Source organism: Marmota monax, unplaced genomic scaffold, assembly GCF_021218885.2.
Source record: "Marmota monax isolate L192 unplaced genomic scaffold, Marmota_monax_Labrador192_F-V1.1 WCK01_AAM20220418_F8-fsc00086, whole genome shotgun sequence".
Taxonomy (NCBI): Eukaryota; Metazoa; Chordata; class Mammalia; order Rodentia; family Sciuridae; genus Marmota; species Marmota monax.
Window position 1 is genome coordinate 4,202,251 of NW_026693086.1, and position 18,419 is coordinate 4,220,669.

The window sequence follows — 18,419 nt, forward strand, 5'->3', positions numbered from 1 at the left end:
GTCAAACCTAATTGATCTAGGACATCTCGTCCCGATAAATTTACGGGAAGATGATCCAATACATATGGCTGTATAGTTCCTTCACATCCTTCAGGATCCTTCCAATCTAATACCATTGCACTTCTATGGGGATTAGTTGCCACTCCTAGGCCTCGAAGCGTTTGAGTGGCTTGTTGTAATGGCCAATGTTTTGGCCATTCTTGACGAGAGATGATGCTAAGGTCTGCACCTGTATCCAGTATCCCATTAAATTCATGTCCTTGAATATTTAGTTTTAGCATGGGGCGAGAATCTAAATTTAAAGAAAGCATAGTCCAATCTACACCTGTGGAGCCTAATCCCTTGGAACCTCTTTCTACAGTACGACTGGAAAATTTATCATGTAGGCTGGGTATTATTAGTAACTGTGCTATTCTATCTCCTGGTGAAATTACTGATATACCCTGTGGAGAACTGGCTATAATTTTTATTTCACCTTCATAATCGGGATCAATTACCCCAGGACTTATCATAAGTCCTTTTAGAGTAGAAGAGCTGCGTCCCAATAATAAGCCTACTGTTCCTTTGGGAAGAGGTCCTTTCACCCCTCTGGGAATGATTTGAACTCCCATCTCTGGAGTTAGTACTGCTCTGGCGGAGGCGCAGATGTCCAACCCTGCGCTCCCTCTGGTTTGTCTGATGAGGGATCTGATGGACAATGTGTCCTGGGAACTACCCTGATGGGGTTGCTGGGTTCCTCCAGTGCTCCGTATATTTGTGGTTTTGGGCCCCGGAGCATTGGGCCCCCCTGTCCATTTTTTGGCAATGGAGCCCGATGCCTTTCTCCACGATATCGTGGATAAACACCTGGTCCTTGTTCGTTTTTTGATAATGGAGTACCCTCTATGGTGGTTTGAGAACGGCATTCATTAGCCCAATGTCTCCCTCTACGGCATCGTGGGCAAATACCTGGTATTCTACTCCTTTGATACCTAGTTTTGTTAAACCCTCCTCCAATGGGGCAATTCCTTTTAAAATGTCCTGTTTGTTCACAATTGTAGCATGTTCTTGGCCTGGCATCTAAAGCCTGTTTTACTGCAGCTGCCACGACTTGCTCTTGTTCATTAATGTCTCTACATAATTTAATATATGTGTTTAAATCTTCATGTTTCCATGGTCTAATGATATCTCTGCACCAATGATTCGCTTGCTCATAAGCCAGGTGTTTTAGTAATGGCATTGCTTGTTCTGTATTCCCAAAAACTCTGGTAGCTGTTTGAATAAGCCTATCTACAAATTCAGCATAAGGTTCATTAGCTCCTTGTATTACCTTAGATAATTGACCTTGTAAACCTCCATGTCCTTGTAAAGTCTTCCATGCCTTAATTGCATCTACAGCAATTTGTGCGTATACGCCAGGATCATATGCAATTTGTTGCTGCTGATCCTCATAAGGTCCCTTTCCTAACAACATATCTAGATTTCTCTGAGGATAATCAGCTGCTGCATTTCGCCTAGCCGTCTCCTTGCAAAATTCCTCATTGGCAACCTTCCATAACAGGTATTGTCCTCCATTTAGCACAGCTTTACACATATTAGCCCAATCTGCTGGCGTCATGTTCAAGTTGTTAATGGATTCGACCATGCTTACAGTGAAGGGTGCTTGAGGACCATAGGTTGTTACAGCCTCTTTTAGCTGCTTCACTGTTTTGAAATTTAAAACTTGGTAAAATCGCTGCCCTCCTGCCTCAAATACAGGGCATGTTAATATTTGAGATCTTGTCTCAGGATCCCAACTATCAACTGCGGGGGTTGGGGACCTCCCAGCATATGGAGGTGGCCTTGTTAGTTGGACACTTACGTCCTCTGGTGATAGAAAGGTGTTAGTAGCAGTCTCCTGTAGAGGTGGTGCTGTTGGTTGGACACTTACACCCTCTGGTGATAGAAAGGTGTTAGTAGCAGTCTCCTGTTGTAACTTTCCCCCTGATGGCTTTTTCTGTTTTACACTTTCTTTCTCTGTCTGACTAGCTTGAGAGGCCTTCTCTTTTACTTGAATCTTTTCCTCTGTCTGACTAACTTGAGAGACCTTCTCTTTTACTTGAATCATTATGTCTTCTCCTTCCTCTACCATTGTCTGAACTGAAGGCTTTGGACTAAGCAAACAAGATACGAATGTCCACAATGGCAATGTGCCAACTGGCAGAGTCCCTGGGCTTTTCTTTTCTATTCTTTTTAAATCTTCACCATGATGGTTCCATTGTGATATATTTAACAACTCCTCCTTAAAAAGCCATGGGCTACATTTTTGTATTGTATCAACGTATGCCCTGATTGTTCTTGATTTTACTGAGATGCCTCCTTCCTCTAACAATTTACTTAACACTCTTTCAGTTTGTTTTTTACTAATTTCTGATCCCGTATTTCTACTATAATACAACCCAACAAGATGACGCCAAACAAAACCGAGACAGAATGAAATAAAAAGGGAACAACAAAAAGTCATTATAGCCTTTCTATCCTCCTGACATGGGCATCCGTCCTTTCTCCCTATCTGTTCCTCAGACGTAAATAGTTTTTCCTCAGATGTGAGCGGTTTTTCTTCCGTCTCACTCATCTCCAGGGACAGGCAACTTAAAACAAAAGTGAAGCAAAATAAAAGAGGAATCTTAAAATGGCTACCCATCCTCTCGCCCTGCCCTCAGGGGCGAGCAGTTTCACTTACCCTCAGTCGCTCCCCGTGTGAGCCACCAACTGCCGCAGTCTGGCTGGGCACAATCAGGAGCCACTTGTCAAAAGAAACTAACTTTATTTTTAGAACCACACACGCCAAACAAAACAGCCTCTCAGGAAAAACCCTCAGAGCCTCAACTGCCACCACCGGCTTTCCACAAGCCTCTCTCTCCCACACAAGCTTCTCTCCACCTCCCACAATCCTCCTGCTCTTGAGGCCGATTGGCTGGGTCACGTGGGCGGAGCCAAAAAAGTCCCCCAATGAGCAGCTCTGTGGTCTGAAAGGGCAGGGAAACAGCCCAATGAGCATCACCGCAGAGGAGCCAATCAGCTAGATGTTGCTGGGGCCGCTGTGAGCCAATCAGCTAGATGTTGCTGGGGCCGCTGTGAGCCAATCATCAGCCAGCAGCTGGAAGTTTGCTGGCAGCTGGAAGTTTGCTGGGGCCCCTTCGGCTGTGGCTCTCAACACAGCCCCGGTGCCGGTGACAGTGATGGGAGGGGCTGGGAAGGCCCAGCGGGGAATTGCCAGTGCCAAGCTGGCGCCACAGCCTGATCGTGCGGCACCTCACAAAGGCCCGGAGGGGGAGGCTGGGGACCAGGAGAGCCGTGAGTCACTCTGGTCCCGTCCATGACTCCCGGAGTGAGTCAGGGCGTCAGGGGAGCAGAGGGCAGCGAAGGACGGGGCGGGGCCTGGGACGCCAGCCGAGGAGCTGGGAGTCACTGAGGGCTTGGCCAGGGAGTGCCACGTGGATGGGGATGGGCACATTGGCAGGTATGAGTCATGCAGGCAGGGTACCAGAGGGCCAGCAAACCAGGCCAAGGTGCTCGAGACCCTTGATGCAGGAATGTGACCACTGGAACTGCGTGACCAGACAAACTCCTGCCAATGCATGTTGGGTGCTGTCCCCGGCCTCTGCGGCAGGGCTGTGACCCCCTGGCTGGGGCCCCCTCCCCCAGGGGCCAGGCCAAGGCCTTTCTCTCTAGACCAGCCTCCTGTCTCCCCCAGCCCCTCCCCTTGCTAGTTAAGTGGCCCAGTGGTGTCGTGGCCCTGCCCTGCTGCCTGAGGCACCACCAAGCCCGGCTCCCTCTTGACAGGGAGGGGACACAGGGCCCAGGAGACAGAACTTGGCGCTTGAAGGGTGAGCCTCTCCCACCACATGTCATTTGCCCACCGCGTCCCAGGTGCCTGCTCTGTGGAGGGAGAAGGCGGAGCTTCCCTCTGCCTTGGGGAGGCCACCTGTACACCGTGTCCTCGTCCTCTCCCCTGGTCTGGCAGAGCACCTGGCGTTGGCTGAGGGAGCCCCTCCCACTCTGCCCCAGGCTTGGTAGGACGCCCTCCCGTGGCCCAAGGGTGAGCCTGGATTTTCCCACGCCCATGGCTGGAACTCATCCCAGCTGAGCAGTGTCCACACGGGAGCCAGGACATGTGCAGAGGCGCAGAGCCACTGAATGGGACCCTCCCTCCCACTCCTGGCACCTGGGCACTGAGGTGGGAGGGCAGAGCACGGCGCGCATGAAGTGGCTGTGTTCTGCTCTGGGAGAGCACCCTGCAGGCCCTCAGCACGAGGCCAGCTCACAGAGCAGAGGTAGAAATAAGGTGCCAGGTGAGGCCCCTGGGCCACCAGAGTGAGGCCACAGATCACGCCTCCCCTGAAGGGCTGCTGTGGCCAAGCCCTTCCTAGTTGGAGCCGGTCTGAGGGGTCCTGGCCTGCTGGGGTAGAAAAGAGGCAGGTGGACAGGAAGTCACAGCAGCGTGGCCAGTGTGGTGACCAAGGAAATGCAGGGAAGGGAACAAAGCATCAAGGTGGTGAGGAGAACTGAGACCCAAGGGTGGAGGGCAAGGAGGAGAGCAGAGGGGCCACCCAGAAGGCGGGAGGCACACCCCAACCTCAGGCAGGGGACAGGCACCAGGAGGAAGGTGCGGAGGCCACTTTGGAGCCTCCAGTTGCCCTCCTGTCATTCGGGGAGACCACGCTGGTCTGGCGCAGGGGACAGGAGCCCAGGCCCCAGCAGAGCCGGGTGGGGCGAGCAGCTGCTGAGGTGGCGGGGGGCCGGAGGGGGCCGACTCAGAGCGCAGGATGGGCAGACTGCCAGTCACCAAGAGGGGACAAAGGAGCCCCAGGGGAAGAGCGACTCCAGCCAGGCCGCAGGCCTTGTACCCCAGGTCAGAGGAGGGTCCAAACTGGGGAGCAGGGACGCCAAGACTCAAGTGCAGACCAGGGGCTGGCCAGTCCTGCGGGGGTGACTGGCCAAAGCCGGGGGCTGAAGGCAAAGCCACCCCAAGCAAGGACAGAGCTGCCGGGCAGGGGTGGCCCTGGACAGTGCGCCACCAGGCGGGGGAGCCGGCCATCCTCACCAGCTGGAATGCAAACCCAGGGCTCGGGGTCAGGTGAGCTCTGAGAGAGGACAGGCCAGGACGCAGGACCCACGCACCGAGGCCGAGCCGCAGGCAAGGCGGCAGCAACTCCTGGGAACAATTTTATTCCAAACCTGTCACCAACGAACATAAAAAACAGAGAAGCCGGGGAAACACTGATGCCCTCCACGGACCCGGGCCTCGAAGGGACCTCCAGCAGGACGTGCCAGCTAATGCTGCCTGGACCGCAGGGACTTTTTGTTGGACTTGGAGACGCCAGCTTCCCTCTCCTTCTCAGGGTTGAAGACCTCTGTGCACAGAAAAGACCAGAAGGCACAGTGAATGGCAGCGCTGGCCGCGGTCACCACCAGCGGCGACCATGCTGTGCTTCCCATGCCAAGGACGCTGCCTGTTTCTCCAAAGCACTTCCCTGCGTCCCTCCCCCTGCCCAGGGGCAGGCTGGCATTAGCCCCGTTCACAGAGCAACCACCTCGGGGAGCTGCAGACACCGCTGTCACATCCCTGCCTGAGGTGGCTGCAGGCAGCAGGCCTGGCCCAGAGACACTTGTGCCCAGGGGCCTCCACCTGCTGCCTCTGCCCACTGCTCACCCTGCCCTGCACACGCCCTCCCAGGGCTCCCCCGGTGCCAGGCCTACAGCGCCAGGTCAGCCCTGCCCGCCCAGCCCTCCATACGGGCCCTCCGGGCTGCAAACCTGGAATCTCATGGGGCCAGTAGTCATTACAGTGGGGACAGTGCGGTTCAGAGATCGACTGGAAATACTTGGCCACGCAAGGCAGGTGCATCCTGATGCCGCAGGTCTCACAGCTCTGACCCTGCAACAGAAGGCCAGCTCCATGGAGCCCAGGCCCCCAGACCTCCAGTCTCACCAACCTCAGGAGGCTGCGCGCGAACGGCCAGCACGCTGTCCAGTCTGAGCGTCCAGGCCCCAAAAGAATACCGAAAATAACCCCCAGTCCTCGCCGGGGTTCCACTGGGAACTCTGAGCACATACACCCAGGCAGAGGGGCTGAGGTCCCTGCAGGCCACCTGTGGCACTCGGGCTTCCTGCTCACAGATCCCGCAGGGGAGCCTGTCCCCTCAGCTCTGCAAATTGGCGATGTGCGTCCACAGCCAAAACACAAGAATGCTCTGTCCCAGAGACGACACTGAATGAGTCAGAGCTCTGGCAGTGTCCCCAGGGCCGTGGACAGACAGCAGGCGGCACCACAGACCGCACCGAGAACGATGCTGGAGGAAAGGGCAGGAAGCACCGACGTCCAGCCCAGATGGATGGCGGGACAGCCCTACAGCGCACACAGCGGGAACAGACAACTCAGAAAACGACGCTGACACAGAAAGACATTCGCCAAAAGCCTGCCAAGAGGCACCTGTCACCCAAGAATCATCACGGCCTTTCTGGAGAAAGAAACCTAAGCAGGAGCCCTTGGGCTAGGGCGAGGGACGGGGGAGGAGCTGTGTTCCCACGGGCAGCAGAGACGGCCACCACGCCCCGTCCAGGAGGCGGCCTCCCTCAGCTCCGGGCACTCCTGGGGGAGGAGGTCCAGCAGTGCCAGAGCCGGCACCAGAAGGACAGGAGGGCCTGGGGCGGGCCTGGGAGCCGCTGGTACCTGGATGAGGAGGCCGTGGCAGATGTCGCAGACCTTCACGGCGTCGGGGTACGTCTCCCGGATGTACTGCTCCATCTCCAGGATGGCCCGGCCGTGCAGTGTGAACTCCCCTTCTTTCTGCAGGGACAGAGGGGGTGGCGGCCACCTCAGCCAGGGCCTGCCTGGCTCAGTGCCTCTGTCCCTCTGCCGCCCCACAGCCTGCAGCCCAGGAAGATGCCAAGGTCAGACACCCATGGCCACGGCAGCTTTTCACCAGCCCAGCCGGCCAGTGTCAGCGGTGTCCCTTTGGACAGGAAAGGCAAACTGAGGCCAAGAACCCACAAGACAGTGGGAATGCGGTCCCCGTGCTGTTGTGCTCAGACACAACTGCTCCGTCCGTGCAGCAGCCCTGTGGCAAGGGTCTCGGCAGCCTCCAGCAGGGGAGGACAGGGCTGGGCAGGGGGACGCGTCTCCCCGGGATGGACACAGACAAGCCCTGCCAAGTACCTGCTGCCCCCACCCTCGCAGCAGCACCCGCCTCACTCTCTGAAAGCAGGACCGCTTTAGGGACATCTGGGCTCACTCCCAGCCGCGTCACTTTACAAATGGAGCTGGAAGGAATCCAGGCCCCAAGCACGATGGCAGCACCTCCAAAGAAGGCAGGCTGCCTGAGCACAATGACACAACACAGCCCGAGGACCCGGGAGAGCCACGGTGTGGCCAGCTCAGCATCAGCACAGGGAAGAGGCCAGGTCGAGGGAGCCCTGCAGGGTGGGCGAGGCGAGCCAGGGGTGGGCGCTGCAGGGAGCTGGCTCTTCAGCCTGAGCACGAGGGCAGCCCTGGGTGGGCAGAGCCTCAGGGAGGGCCTGTGCCCCAGCGACAGGCCACTGCAGATGGCAGGAGGGGGCAGCAGAGGATGACGGCATTGCAGGTGGGTGTTTGAGGAGAAGAGCCTGTGACTGAAGAGGCCTGGGGGTCAGTCAGTAGCTCCCCCACAGCTGGAGGGGAATAGCGCCCCTGTCCACCCCGCAGCAGCCCTACCCAGCCTCCCAGGGCTGCCCTCCATGCTCAGGCTGAAGAGCCCAGTCCCTACCGAGCCCGTCCCCCAGTCTTTAGGCTCAGACAGGCCCCACCACCACCACAGGGCCTTTGCACAGGCTGGCAAGGTGCCCCCCAGGGAACTCCAGCGGCTTCAGCACTGGTGTCACTCCTCAGTTGAGGGCCAGTTCCAGATAGAGCTGTCAGAGAAATCCTATTCCCCTTCCACCTGTTACTACTTCAGTGAGGGGATCAGCGAGGGTCTCTGGGGTCCTCGCCAGTCAGTCCCCTGAGCACCATGGCCAGGTCTGGTTTTGCTCACTCCTGGCACCTAGCACCTGGGTGGGGCCAGCACTGGGCACCCCATGAGGAGCACCTGCAGAAAGTTAAGTGAACTCGCTTGGACCCCAGGAGCCACGTCCGAGGCCCTGGACATGAGCTGAAGCCCAACTCGGAGCCCGGAGCAGTTATACAACACCACCACGATGTGGTGAACCAGCACCGCCTCCTCACGCCTCCCCGCAGTGCCCGGGGGCCAGTGGGGGGGGGTAAAGGGGTTACCCCAACCCTCCAGAGAAGACTGAACCCCAAGTGACCTCCCTGGTCTCAGAACACCTCAAGACGGGGGGCTCCGAGGGCTCAGAGACGCAGCCGGTCTATGGGCCAAGCTCACCCCCAGGGCCTCCTCCCAGGGCTCCCCCTGCTCCAGACGCCTGCTCAACCGCCCAGCTGCTGCGGCCTCCACACAGGACAGCACTCTCCCAGCACTGGACAGACCTCCCGTCACCAAGGATAAAGTGTCCCTGGAGAGACACCCCCCACAGGAGGACTCCAGTCAGCGCGAGCCAGGCTACTCCTGGGGGGAGTCCCAGTTCTGAGGCTGAGGATCAGGCTGTGAAGCGTGGTCCCTCTGACCAACGTGGCCCCTTGAAGGCCCCTAAGCCATCCCCCACAGAACCCCAGGCCCCTGGCGAGGCCGTCCAGTGAGAGCACAGGCCCAGAGGCGGCAGAGGAACCTGGAGGGTCCTTACAAGCCCGTCCATCCCCGGGGTCTGGAGCTTTCTTTGCAGGCCAGACAGTGAACAGGCAGAGCCCTACCTGGACTGTCCAGTGCCAGGCTGACAAGAAGGTTAGAGATGCCAGGGCCAGGGTGCCAGGGCTGGGGGGGCATCGGGGCCAAGGCCCCGCCTGGAAGCTCACAGAACTCCCCGCCTGCCCTCCTCAGCTCGGAGCCACCCCAAAGAAGGCAGCAGAGCATCCCACTCAACGGGGGAAGGCACAGGAAGGGCAGGAGCCCGGTCCAGAGTGCGGCCCCAGCGCCTCTGCTCCCGCCCACAGGCTGCCAGGCGACAGGCCAGGCCAGGGCAGAGCTGCACACAGCCAGCGGGCACCTGCCTACCAGGTTTTGTGAGTTTTAAACAAAGTCTGTGCCTCTGGAACTTCACCACCTGTCCCGTCGCCCACTCAGCAGCAGTTCCTGAGTGTCTGCAGTGCATTCTGCAACAGCGGGAACGAGGGCGGCTAGCCCTGCCCCTACAGTGCTTGACCAGAAAAGAAACCACACCAGACACAACCGCTGGTCACAAGCCAGCCACCCGCGACAATCTCTGATTGCCAAATCCACCCCGAGAGGAAGGACGACTGTGACACAGCGCTGCACCCGCCAGGCCAGGCCTGAACACGGCCACTGTTGGTAGAATGCCAGCGCAACCAGCCAGAGCTGCAGCCGCGAGCACTGAGCTCACGAGCCTGTCCCGGCAGCAGGACTCTCGGGGCCACGCACAGGACGTGCCCAGCAGACCCAGACACTCTCCAGGAACCCTCAGCCCTGCCCTCGACCCCTGGGGCCTCCCCTGCCCTGTTCTCCAGAGGCACCAGAGAGATGGAATCAGCTCGGACTGCGAGGGGTGGCCACTCCCCACGAAGAAGTGAGGCACTCGGACGGGCCGGGCGGCTCTGTGGGAAGGAACTGGAGGACTGCGGAGGCCACAGCAGCCTCCAGCCACAGTTCCCACCAGACAGGAAACGGGGGCTGCGTGGGCTCAGCCCCCCAGACGCGGGGCAGGCCCTTCGCGGCAGAGCTGTGGAAACTGGCCACTGAGCCCCTCGGCTGACCTGGGAAACGGTGCTGCCTTCCTAGAAAAAGAGCTGACACGTGGGCCAGCTCTCCCCAGGGGGCCTCGTTACCAGGCCTCGTCCTCTCCCACGTGTCTAGTCACCTCCAAAAGCGTGCCCGCACTTCCTCTCCGCTCCTTCAGAGCTACCGTCTTCAATAAAAGCGCGAAGAGCCCCGGCCCTGCACACGCCAACGCTGACACTAACGGGACCCTGCACCTGCTCCCAGCACCACGCCCTTTACTCTTGCCCCTCCTCCTCATTGTTCCTGCTTAAGCCTCACTCTTGCCTCCCAGGAGGGGACTGTGCCACACCAGTCACAAGTGGTAAAGTAAGTCACCTGGACCAGAGGTCAGGCCCAGGTCAGACGCCACAACTGTGCTCACACCTGCTGCCCTACCCACCTCACTGTCCCCGCTGACCTACCCACCTCACTGTCCCTGACCCACCCACCTCACTGTCCCCGCTGACCTACCCACTTCACTGTCCGTGGACCAGAAACTCAAATGAACCCTGGAGCCCAAACCCTGGGTGCAGTTCCCAGCTCCACCACTTCCGGCTGTGGCATCAAGAGAACATGAGGGGCCCGAGTCCCCCCCACAGGGCCCCCGAGGGCATTAGAGCAACAAGGGTCCCAAAAGGGCCTGGCTCTACAGACATCAGCTGGACACAAATATGGTTTTAAAGAAGAAACCGTCATTTAGTCTAGAAAGTGCCCAGGTGGGAGGCCACGGGCAGTACCTCGATCAGCCACTTGCTCTGCACAAACTTCTGCAGCACGTGCTCCGCCTCCTTCTTCCTCATCTTCTTGCCTTTCAGTTGATCAACCAGGTTCAAGATGTTTGTAGAAGATGCAAAACCAGTTTCCGAGTCAATAATCAGCTCCAGCTGGAAGAGAGCCCAGGCACCTCAGTCATCGATTCAATTGGAAGAACAACTCTCAATTCTGGAAGGACAACCGCTCCGTCCCTGCCACCTGCACACAGCCCTCAGAAAGGCAGTTCCATAATATCCAAAGCCAGAAGCAGGTTCAGTCCTGCGGACTCAGGGCCACTCCTGTAACCATCCCAAATCAATGATCTCCGTGTCCAGAAACCCAGGAGGGTCGCCTCCTTCTCACGCCCCACCCACCTCCCTGAAGGAGAAAAGGCAGGAAAGGAGCGAGAGCTGAATGGGGCAGCGCCTCTCCTCACTGAAGGTGTGTGGGCAGGAAAGGCAGGAGAGTGGGCCACGGCTGGCCAGGGCGAGAGGCCACGCAGACTCAGGGCCAGGCAAGCACTGTGAAACTCCTGCACACAGCAGGACAGAAGCCAACAGGAATGCGGCTTCTCACGCACGCAGCTGAGTCCTAGAGCCTGGCTCTCCACTACGGCCGCCGGCAAACCCCCCGGTCTGTAAAGGACTGGCTCCAGGCCCCGTCCTCAGAGAGTCGGACTCCACAGAGCTGGAGGGAGGCTGATTGTGGCCTTGTTCACCTCCCCAGTGACCGCCATGGTTGGAGGCTGAGAACCACTGGCTCAGCCAGGTGCCCAGCCAGGCGGGTGACTAGAGGGCTGAGCCAGCAGCTCCGTGGCCTGGAGAATGTCGCCTCTCAAGTGTGGCTGTGCAGGTGGCTCCGTGGGTACCTGGTTACCAGGCAAATTCAGGTTTGTCAGTGTGAGTGGACCAGGGGTCTAGAGTCCCCACCAAGCCCCCGGGTGCAGGTGCTGCCATCCCTGGACAGCACCCAGATGGCAGCACTTGTCACTCCCGCAAGGCCCTGCTCATGCAGGCCAGCGCTTCCTTCCCAGGCAGCTGCAGTGGCCTGTGGCGTCCCCCGAGTGACCCTCAAAGACTGTCGTCCCCTTTCTAGAGGTGGAGACAGAGTTTCCCATGAGCAGCACAGGCAACGGAGCCTCTGTACTTACAGCCTTCCTAAACAGATCAAGTTCATTCTCTGCAAAATCTGTGGCCATTTTTGAAATCGAAGTTGTAGCAAGATTGACCTAAAAAATAAGTCAGCACGATGATCAGGCTGTACCCTTCACCTGAGGGGCGACGTGTGTCGGTTCTCCCCGTGTCCCTCCCCCTGAGCCCCGTCAAGCAGGGAGCTCTCCACCGCCCAGGGGAAGCAGCCTGTCCAGCCGTTCCAGCTCCTCGCAGCGCCACCAGAGGGCACCGCCTTGCACTTACCAGGGCGTAAATGGGTCTCCCGTCGTCTTCAGTGACTCCTTTCTTGATCTCGATATACAAGGACTCCAAGACACTGTTGATGTTGTTGATGAAGTCCTCCAGCTTCTCGACGGTGGCACTGCCTGGGAATCAACATGCAAGAGGTGGAGGGCTTCATCAAAATGTGTGGCCAGTCTCTGCCATTCCATGGCACCTGAACACACAGGCGGCCCAGCAGACAAGAGCGGAGGCCCCGCCTTGCGGTTTCTGTCTTCCTGGAGTACTCAGATAAGCAGAGGCTGGACGGGGGCTGCAGGGAGGCAGAAGGGCCTGGAGGGGGTATCTGAGACCTCCACAACTGCTGGGGTCTTCCTGTCTCTGCCCACGGCCAACAGCTGTGTCCCCCTCACAGTCCCCTGATCCCAATTACTAACCCAATGCACACCTTCAAGACATTGCTCAGTGTGTGCAGAACCTGCAGTGAGCTCCCACTGCACACAGCATCATGTTCAGATCGTCACCGTGTCCCCACTCAAAGCCTGTGTCCCTGCACATTCTCACACGCATGGTAGGCACCTCCTTATCCCTTTGTCCCCTCCTTCAACGTCCAAACGTGCACAGAGCACTTGCAGGCCGGGCCTGAGCTGCATCCTGGGGGTGCAACCGTAAAGAGCAGCTGCCAAGTGAGGAGAAGGCTCGCTGGGTGCCTGTTCTAGGCACCTCTCACGCAGTGACCGATGGGTCCCACCAGCCCTTCCAGGTAGGCCTTGGCACCTCCTGAGTACAGGTGACGAGGCTGAGATGGAGACAGGAGTCCAGAGTCACACCACCAGGCCCGTGGAGCCAGCAGTGAGCGCAGAGAGTCTGGACCCAGCCCTGACCTGCCCACTCCTCTGCCTGCAGGAGCGAGAGGCAGAGGGGCCCACACGCCTGAGAAGGGGGTACCCAGCGCCCAGTACGAGGGGGATGGACATCCATCAGCTGGAGAGGAAGGACAGGGAGGCTGCGGTGGGCCACGAGACAGGTGCCCTTCCTCCTGCAGGCAGAAGGCCGCTTTAAGACTGGCAGCAGAGGAGGGGGCTGGCCAGCTCTGTTGTGGAGTCCCCCTTGGCGCAGGGCTCCCTGTCACACTGGGCGCATTACTGAATGCGATACTGTTTTCATGTATTAAAGCCATTTAAAAAGATCTGTGTGTAAAGATCCTCTGAAAACCACCGCAGGACAAAGCAGACAATGTCTCCCATTCCCGTCACAACAGGGACCGCCAACACAGCAGCACTGCGGGCAGCCGTGACTGGGCCACCATGGGCGAGGGTCTGCAATGGGAGTCCTCACAGGGACCCTGAGCGCTGTCCGTATCTGGCTTCTTACAGAGAGAAGGGGTTTCTGAGCTACCTACGTACCTAAAATGAATTAAGTTTAAAAAATAAAACACCATCTTGGTGGCAGAGGGCACGGCCGCGTAGAGGAGTGGACCAGCCCAGGCCCAGGCACCCCAGCAGGGGGGCCGACCTTCTAGGACTGCAGCTCCCAACCGGAGTTCACCTTCCCCACCCAGCACAGTTGCTAAGCCTTGATTTTGTTTTGCTGTTTTTGTTTTCAAGGTGGGACGTGGATGTGGCAAAGTTGAGCAGGAAGCATGAGGACGCCCCCTGGCCCCACAGCTGGACCCTGCTGGGACGGAGGCACACGCCGCGCCTCCCACCTCCTGCCTCCCTCGCGCGCCTTGCTTTCTGGCTCCTTCCTGTGGGCTGCCCTCCTCTCCAGCGCCCATTCCTGCTCCTCATCACAAGCCACGCAAATGGCTCTTTGTCCAGGAAGTGGCTCTTCTGTCCAGGTCACAGTGCCCAGCCGTTCCTTGGAGCAGCCTTCCACACAGCTTCCGCCCCCCGGTGAGCAGAAGGCCACAGAGTGCCCAGCTCTGGAAACTCGGGTGCGAGGCAGGCAGGCATTCATGACCCACCTAGACTGGGCACAAGGCAGGGAGCACCCATGTCCACTCAGTATGACACAGTGGCAAATCCTGAGTGGCAATTCACATTTTCCACCCAAGAGGTCCCTCCGGGGTGTCGGGCAGAAAGTGTGCTCCGTGGGCAGATTAGAGGCACCTAAGGCACTGGGCTTTCTGCGTCCGCGTGCAGAGGAGCCGCAGCCCTCGCCCCTGCCCTCCGCCTCTGGCTCACGACCAGCCCCAGGTCTGCCGCATGAAGGTTCTTCCTGCATCTTCATGAGAGAGAGAAGAAACGGCAGCTCCGGGCTGGGCTCTGCACAAGGCCCGCAGCAGCGCAGAGGCCCCCTTCCTCCAGCTCCAGCCCCTCCTTCCACGCCAGCCCTGCAGCCCACCGTGTCCTCCTCAGCTGGCGACCCGTGGAGGCTCTTCACACAGGCCCTGGTGCCCCACACTGCCCCTTGACCCCGCCCAGGCACGAGCTCCTCTACGCAGCCCCCAGCCCCTCACCTGGATGGCTTTCTGGTGGCGACCCTGGCAGCCTGCGCTGTGGGCAGCATCAGAGCCGTGGCACAGCCTGGTCTTGCCCTACCTCTGTGGGCCCTCAGCCTCCTCCTGTCCAGGGCCTTCCTGCCCAGACCAGCTGCGGTCAGCTCTGCCCTCCCCTGGTGGCAAGCACCTCCTCATCACAGGCACTCCAGGTCCCCCGTGTCAGCGTCCCCCACGGCGGTCAGGTGGCAATATCCAGGTGCCTGACAGCCAGCTCCCGCCCTGACAAACCCGGCTGCTTTTCTTGGGTTTGTTTTGAACTCTCCCCCATCCGTGGGCTGGGAGAGCAATCCCCAGCGCCCACACCCGGGACCCAGAAAGCTGGAGCTGAGAAGTGCAGAGCCAGCATCAGCCAGGAGTGGGCTCCGCATCGGTTCACCCTGAGCAAGGGACAAAGTGCTGCCTGGAGCTGCTTCCAGCCTCAAAGCTACAGAGGAAAGAGATGTCACTATGCTTCCTGTCCATCCTCAGCCCGTCACCCAGGTGCCAATCAGCCCTACTTCCTTTGCCCAATAGCCTCCCCAGCAAATTCCTTTCTAAGTTGGCAGAATTGGGGTCTCTTGCTGTGAGCAAGATCCCTGGCATGCCCACAAATGTCAAGGCCACACCAGGTCGGCACTGCCCAACCTCCAGTCTCTAGACCAGCCAATGTCCCCTGCTTGGCCCCCACTGCTTCCCTGTCCCTGGAGGCCTTGGTGGAGAAGCTACAGGGTACAGATCTGCAAGGACACACAGGGCTAACGGCATCTGGCCCTGATATCCTATGAGTCCATGGAGATGTCAAGTGCATGAGACAAAGACAACGTCACGTGACCGGGGTAACTGCTTCCAGTCCTAGAAGGACTTTGAGGGATTTAAGAGAATTAATTAGTAACACTGCTCCTCTCTTCAGAATCCCAAATCAAAACACACACATAAAAGTGCACACACACACAAGTGCACACACACCCAGGCTTCAGGAAGTACCAAAATACCTAGCGTCCTGCAGGTCCAGCTGAGGAGAGAAGAGCACTGCGTCTCTCTTCTCAGGGAGCAGACACCCAAACTAGGGCAGCCAGCACTGGGCCCGAGCCAAGCACGGGGTCTGTGCAGCTGGGGTACCACCTGGAGGGCAGCAGCACCAGGCTAGAGCGGGCAGGCCTGCAGCACGGGACGGGACGTGCCCCGCCTCGCCGCGGGCCAGGTGTTACTCATTAGCTCGGCACATTTCACCAGCTGGTTCCAGGAACTCCAGCTGGGAGACGGAAAGCAGGGGGGCAGCAGCGAGGTCAGACACCCGAGGGCTTCGGAAGGAGGAGGCAGCACTCGACGGGAGACTTGCCAGAAACCAGGCCCAGTGATGTCCTCCTCCCCTGGGTCCAGCCTAGAGCCCTGGGTCAGCACACACCAGCAGAGGAGGAGCTGAGGACAGGAAAGGGCCCAGGAGAGGACAGCGGCACTGGCCTGACCGGGAAATGCCTGGCAGTGGGCAGTGAACGCAGGGTCCAGGCAGCTGATGGGTGGCGCCAGCAGCGCCCTCCAGGAGGGGCACCGGCTCCGCTCACTCCGACACACTGCTTTTTCTGGCTACGAACATACATATCTTCTCCTTTTCTTTTAAAATTAAATCTTACTTTAACGTTACCAGTGAACCGCTTGTTAAAACAGGGCCCTGCTTCCCAGAGGCTTCTGCAACCTAGGGCTCGCCGTCCACTCAAGCAGGCATCAGGAGGCCAGCTGGCCTAACCTCTGACCCCAAAATGGCTCTGTTCTCAACCAGACACCAAAATGGAAAATGCTATTTTTAGGCAGAGAAAATAAGAGCAAATAATAAGCCCCAGGGGCCCGAACCGCGTGCAGGCCAACTTGGTGCTATGACAGCCCTCTCATCTGACTGGACAGGCAGGTGGCCCTGCTGAGTTCCACACTAAGGATGGAGCAAGCCAGATCCTACACGGGACTCAGGTGCTGGGCAGAACTGGCCCCAAGACGCAGAGCCCTGGCTTCGAAGAGAGGCTGGCGGGGGACTCTGGGCCCACTGAGCAGGCAAGGGTCCCACCCACTGGCACTTTTAGAGCACAGCTAGTGCACAGTGATAGGGGGCAGGGCTGGAGGGAGGGCCATTTCCTGTGTGGCAAATAATTGACGCACTGGCAAACCCTCTGTAGAAGCAGGCGCCTCACCACACGCGAGCACCGCCCTCACTCTCGGAGCAGACCCCCAGGGACACTAGCATGGCAGGTGGGGGGACAAGTGTCAGAGAGGTGAAGAACTCACCCAGATCACAAGGCCACAAAGTAACAGTCCTGACCAGATGACTGGCCACTGGTTTAATGCAATGACAAAGACTTGGGCCCTCATTAAAAATAAAATCTTACTTAGATGAGCAATGATGCCGGAATTCCTGCAAAATGGTGAATCACTTCCAGGGTGTGAGCAGCAGGGGTACAGAGGACAGCAGGTCAGCCATCGCTCTGACTGGGAGGTGGAGACAGGGCTCTCAGTACTGTTCTCTCTACTTTTCTCTATTTTCTATAGTACATACTTAAAAAAAAAAAAAAATCCTGGTGCCACCAGCCACATAAGCTGACTCCTGAGCCCTCAGGAATCAGTCAAAGGAGAGAAGGATGAGCACCGGGGGCCAGGTGGCCATGCTCGGGCCCACAGCTCTGGAGGGGCGGACCTCCAGGCTGCTCTGTTGGAGAGGTAGCGCTCTGAGCTCCGAGCCCAGCACACAGACCATTATTTGAAAAATCAAGAGCTCATTTCAGTAGGAAAGTCTGCTCTCTGCCGGCTGCAGCGGGGGCATGAACTTAGTGCAGTATGCAGCAGGGCTCCTGCATCCTGGCGGCCTGGGTTAAGGGCCCCTAGGAGAGCACCCCTGGCATGGCTGGTGAAGGGACATACCTGCTGCTCTGAATGTAAACCCACCTGGGTGCCTTCCCCCAAGAGAGGGCTGCTGCCTGGTACTGCTGCCTGTTCTCAAGCCACCATTCACACATCGAAGGAAAGTTCTGAGTTATGACACGAATCAGCACAGAAAACGCAAATCGCCCTTGGCAGGACCTCACTGTGGACACTGCTGATACGCATTTTGCTGGAATCACACTCTGAAAACAGGAGGGCCTTGAGTGGGTAGCAACTTTGATACCTTCTGTGATGCTCTGTCCCTGCCCCTGCTCACCCCTGAGCCTTCAAGGAGCTGATGAGAGGACTCCATAGGTGAAGGGGCGGAAGCTTCCTGGATGCCCCGACAGCTGAAAGCAGAGCAGCGCGGCTCCTCCTCAGATCCCAGTGGCGCCAGACAGAAAGCACAGTGAACAGCCACAAATCCCACCCAAAGACAGGGCTGCTCTGCCCCCAGGTTCTCCAGGAGGCTTTTAGGAAACCTGGTGATTGGTTGTTTTTAACACAAGGAGTAGTTTTTGAAAATGAGAAACACCCTAGGGCAAACCAGCCATGCCCTGGGCCAGACTCCAGTACCCCGCCTCACCAGCTTCCCAGTCCTGATTGGGCGGGCTCTGCTCTGAGGAGCTCCCTGGCCCCAAGGCAAGCGCGGCTGTTTCTCAGGCCGGAAGGTGAGCACCTCAAAGGACAGACTGGCCTCGCTCCTTCCCTGGAGGGACTGACACACAGGCAGACGGCAAAGGCCAGATCACATAGAAACAGAACTCTGACCCACGATCCGCAGCACCAGCCTAGGAACCCACCATGGCTGCAGTGCCTGCTGGGAGGCCAGCTCCCCACCCCAGGCCAGACCACAGGGAGTCAGACCACCACCTCCAGCAACCAGTCCAGGGAGCCCCACGAGAGCCCCGATAATAACTGGATGAATAACTCACCGTTTCCCTGTTCCCAGCCTAGGACCACCAGACAAAGGCAAATGCCCATCCCTAACCAGTCCCACAGGATGGCCACTGATCACCCACCTGCCTCCAGCGTCAGAGCAGCCCAAAGCCTTGCTTC

General features: G+C 58.4%; 1 protein-coding gene across 1 annotated transcript in view; it reads right to left on the bottom strand.

The window, feature by feature from the left end:
* Positions 1-5,174: 5,174 nt before the first annotated feature.
* The window catches only part of Nsmce1 (NSE1 homolog, SMC5-SMC6 complex component), a 28,135-nt gene continuing 14,890 nt past the window's right edge, over positions 5,175-18,419 (bottom strand). Inside the window, exons 3-8 of the mRNA XM_046454642.2 lie at positions 11,999-12,120; positions 11,734-11,811; positions 10,568-10,714; positions 6,695-6,811; positions 5,779-5,899; positions 5,175-5,375 (exon numbers count right to left, since the gene is read on the bottom strand). Coding sequence (XP_046310598.1) covers positions 5,296-5,375; positions 5,779-5,899; positions 6,695-6,811; positions 10,568-10,714; positions 11,734-11,811; positions 11,999-12,120 — 665 coding nt within the window. The 3' untranslated portion in view covers positions 5,175-5,295. The remainder of the gene's footprint in view (positions 5,376-5,778; positions 5,900-6,694; positions 6,812-10,567; positions 10,715-11,733; positions 11,812-11,998; positions 12,121-18,419) is intronic.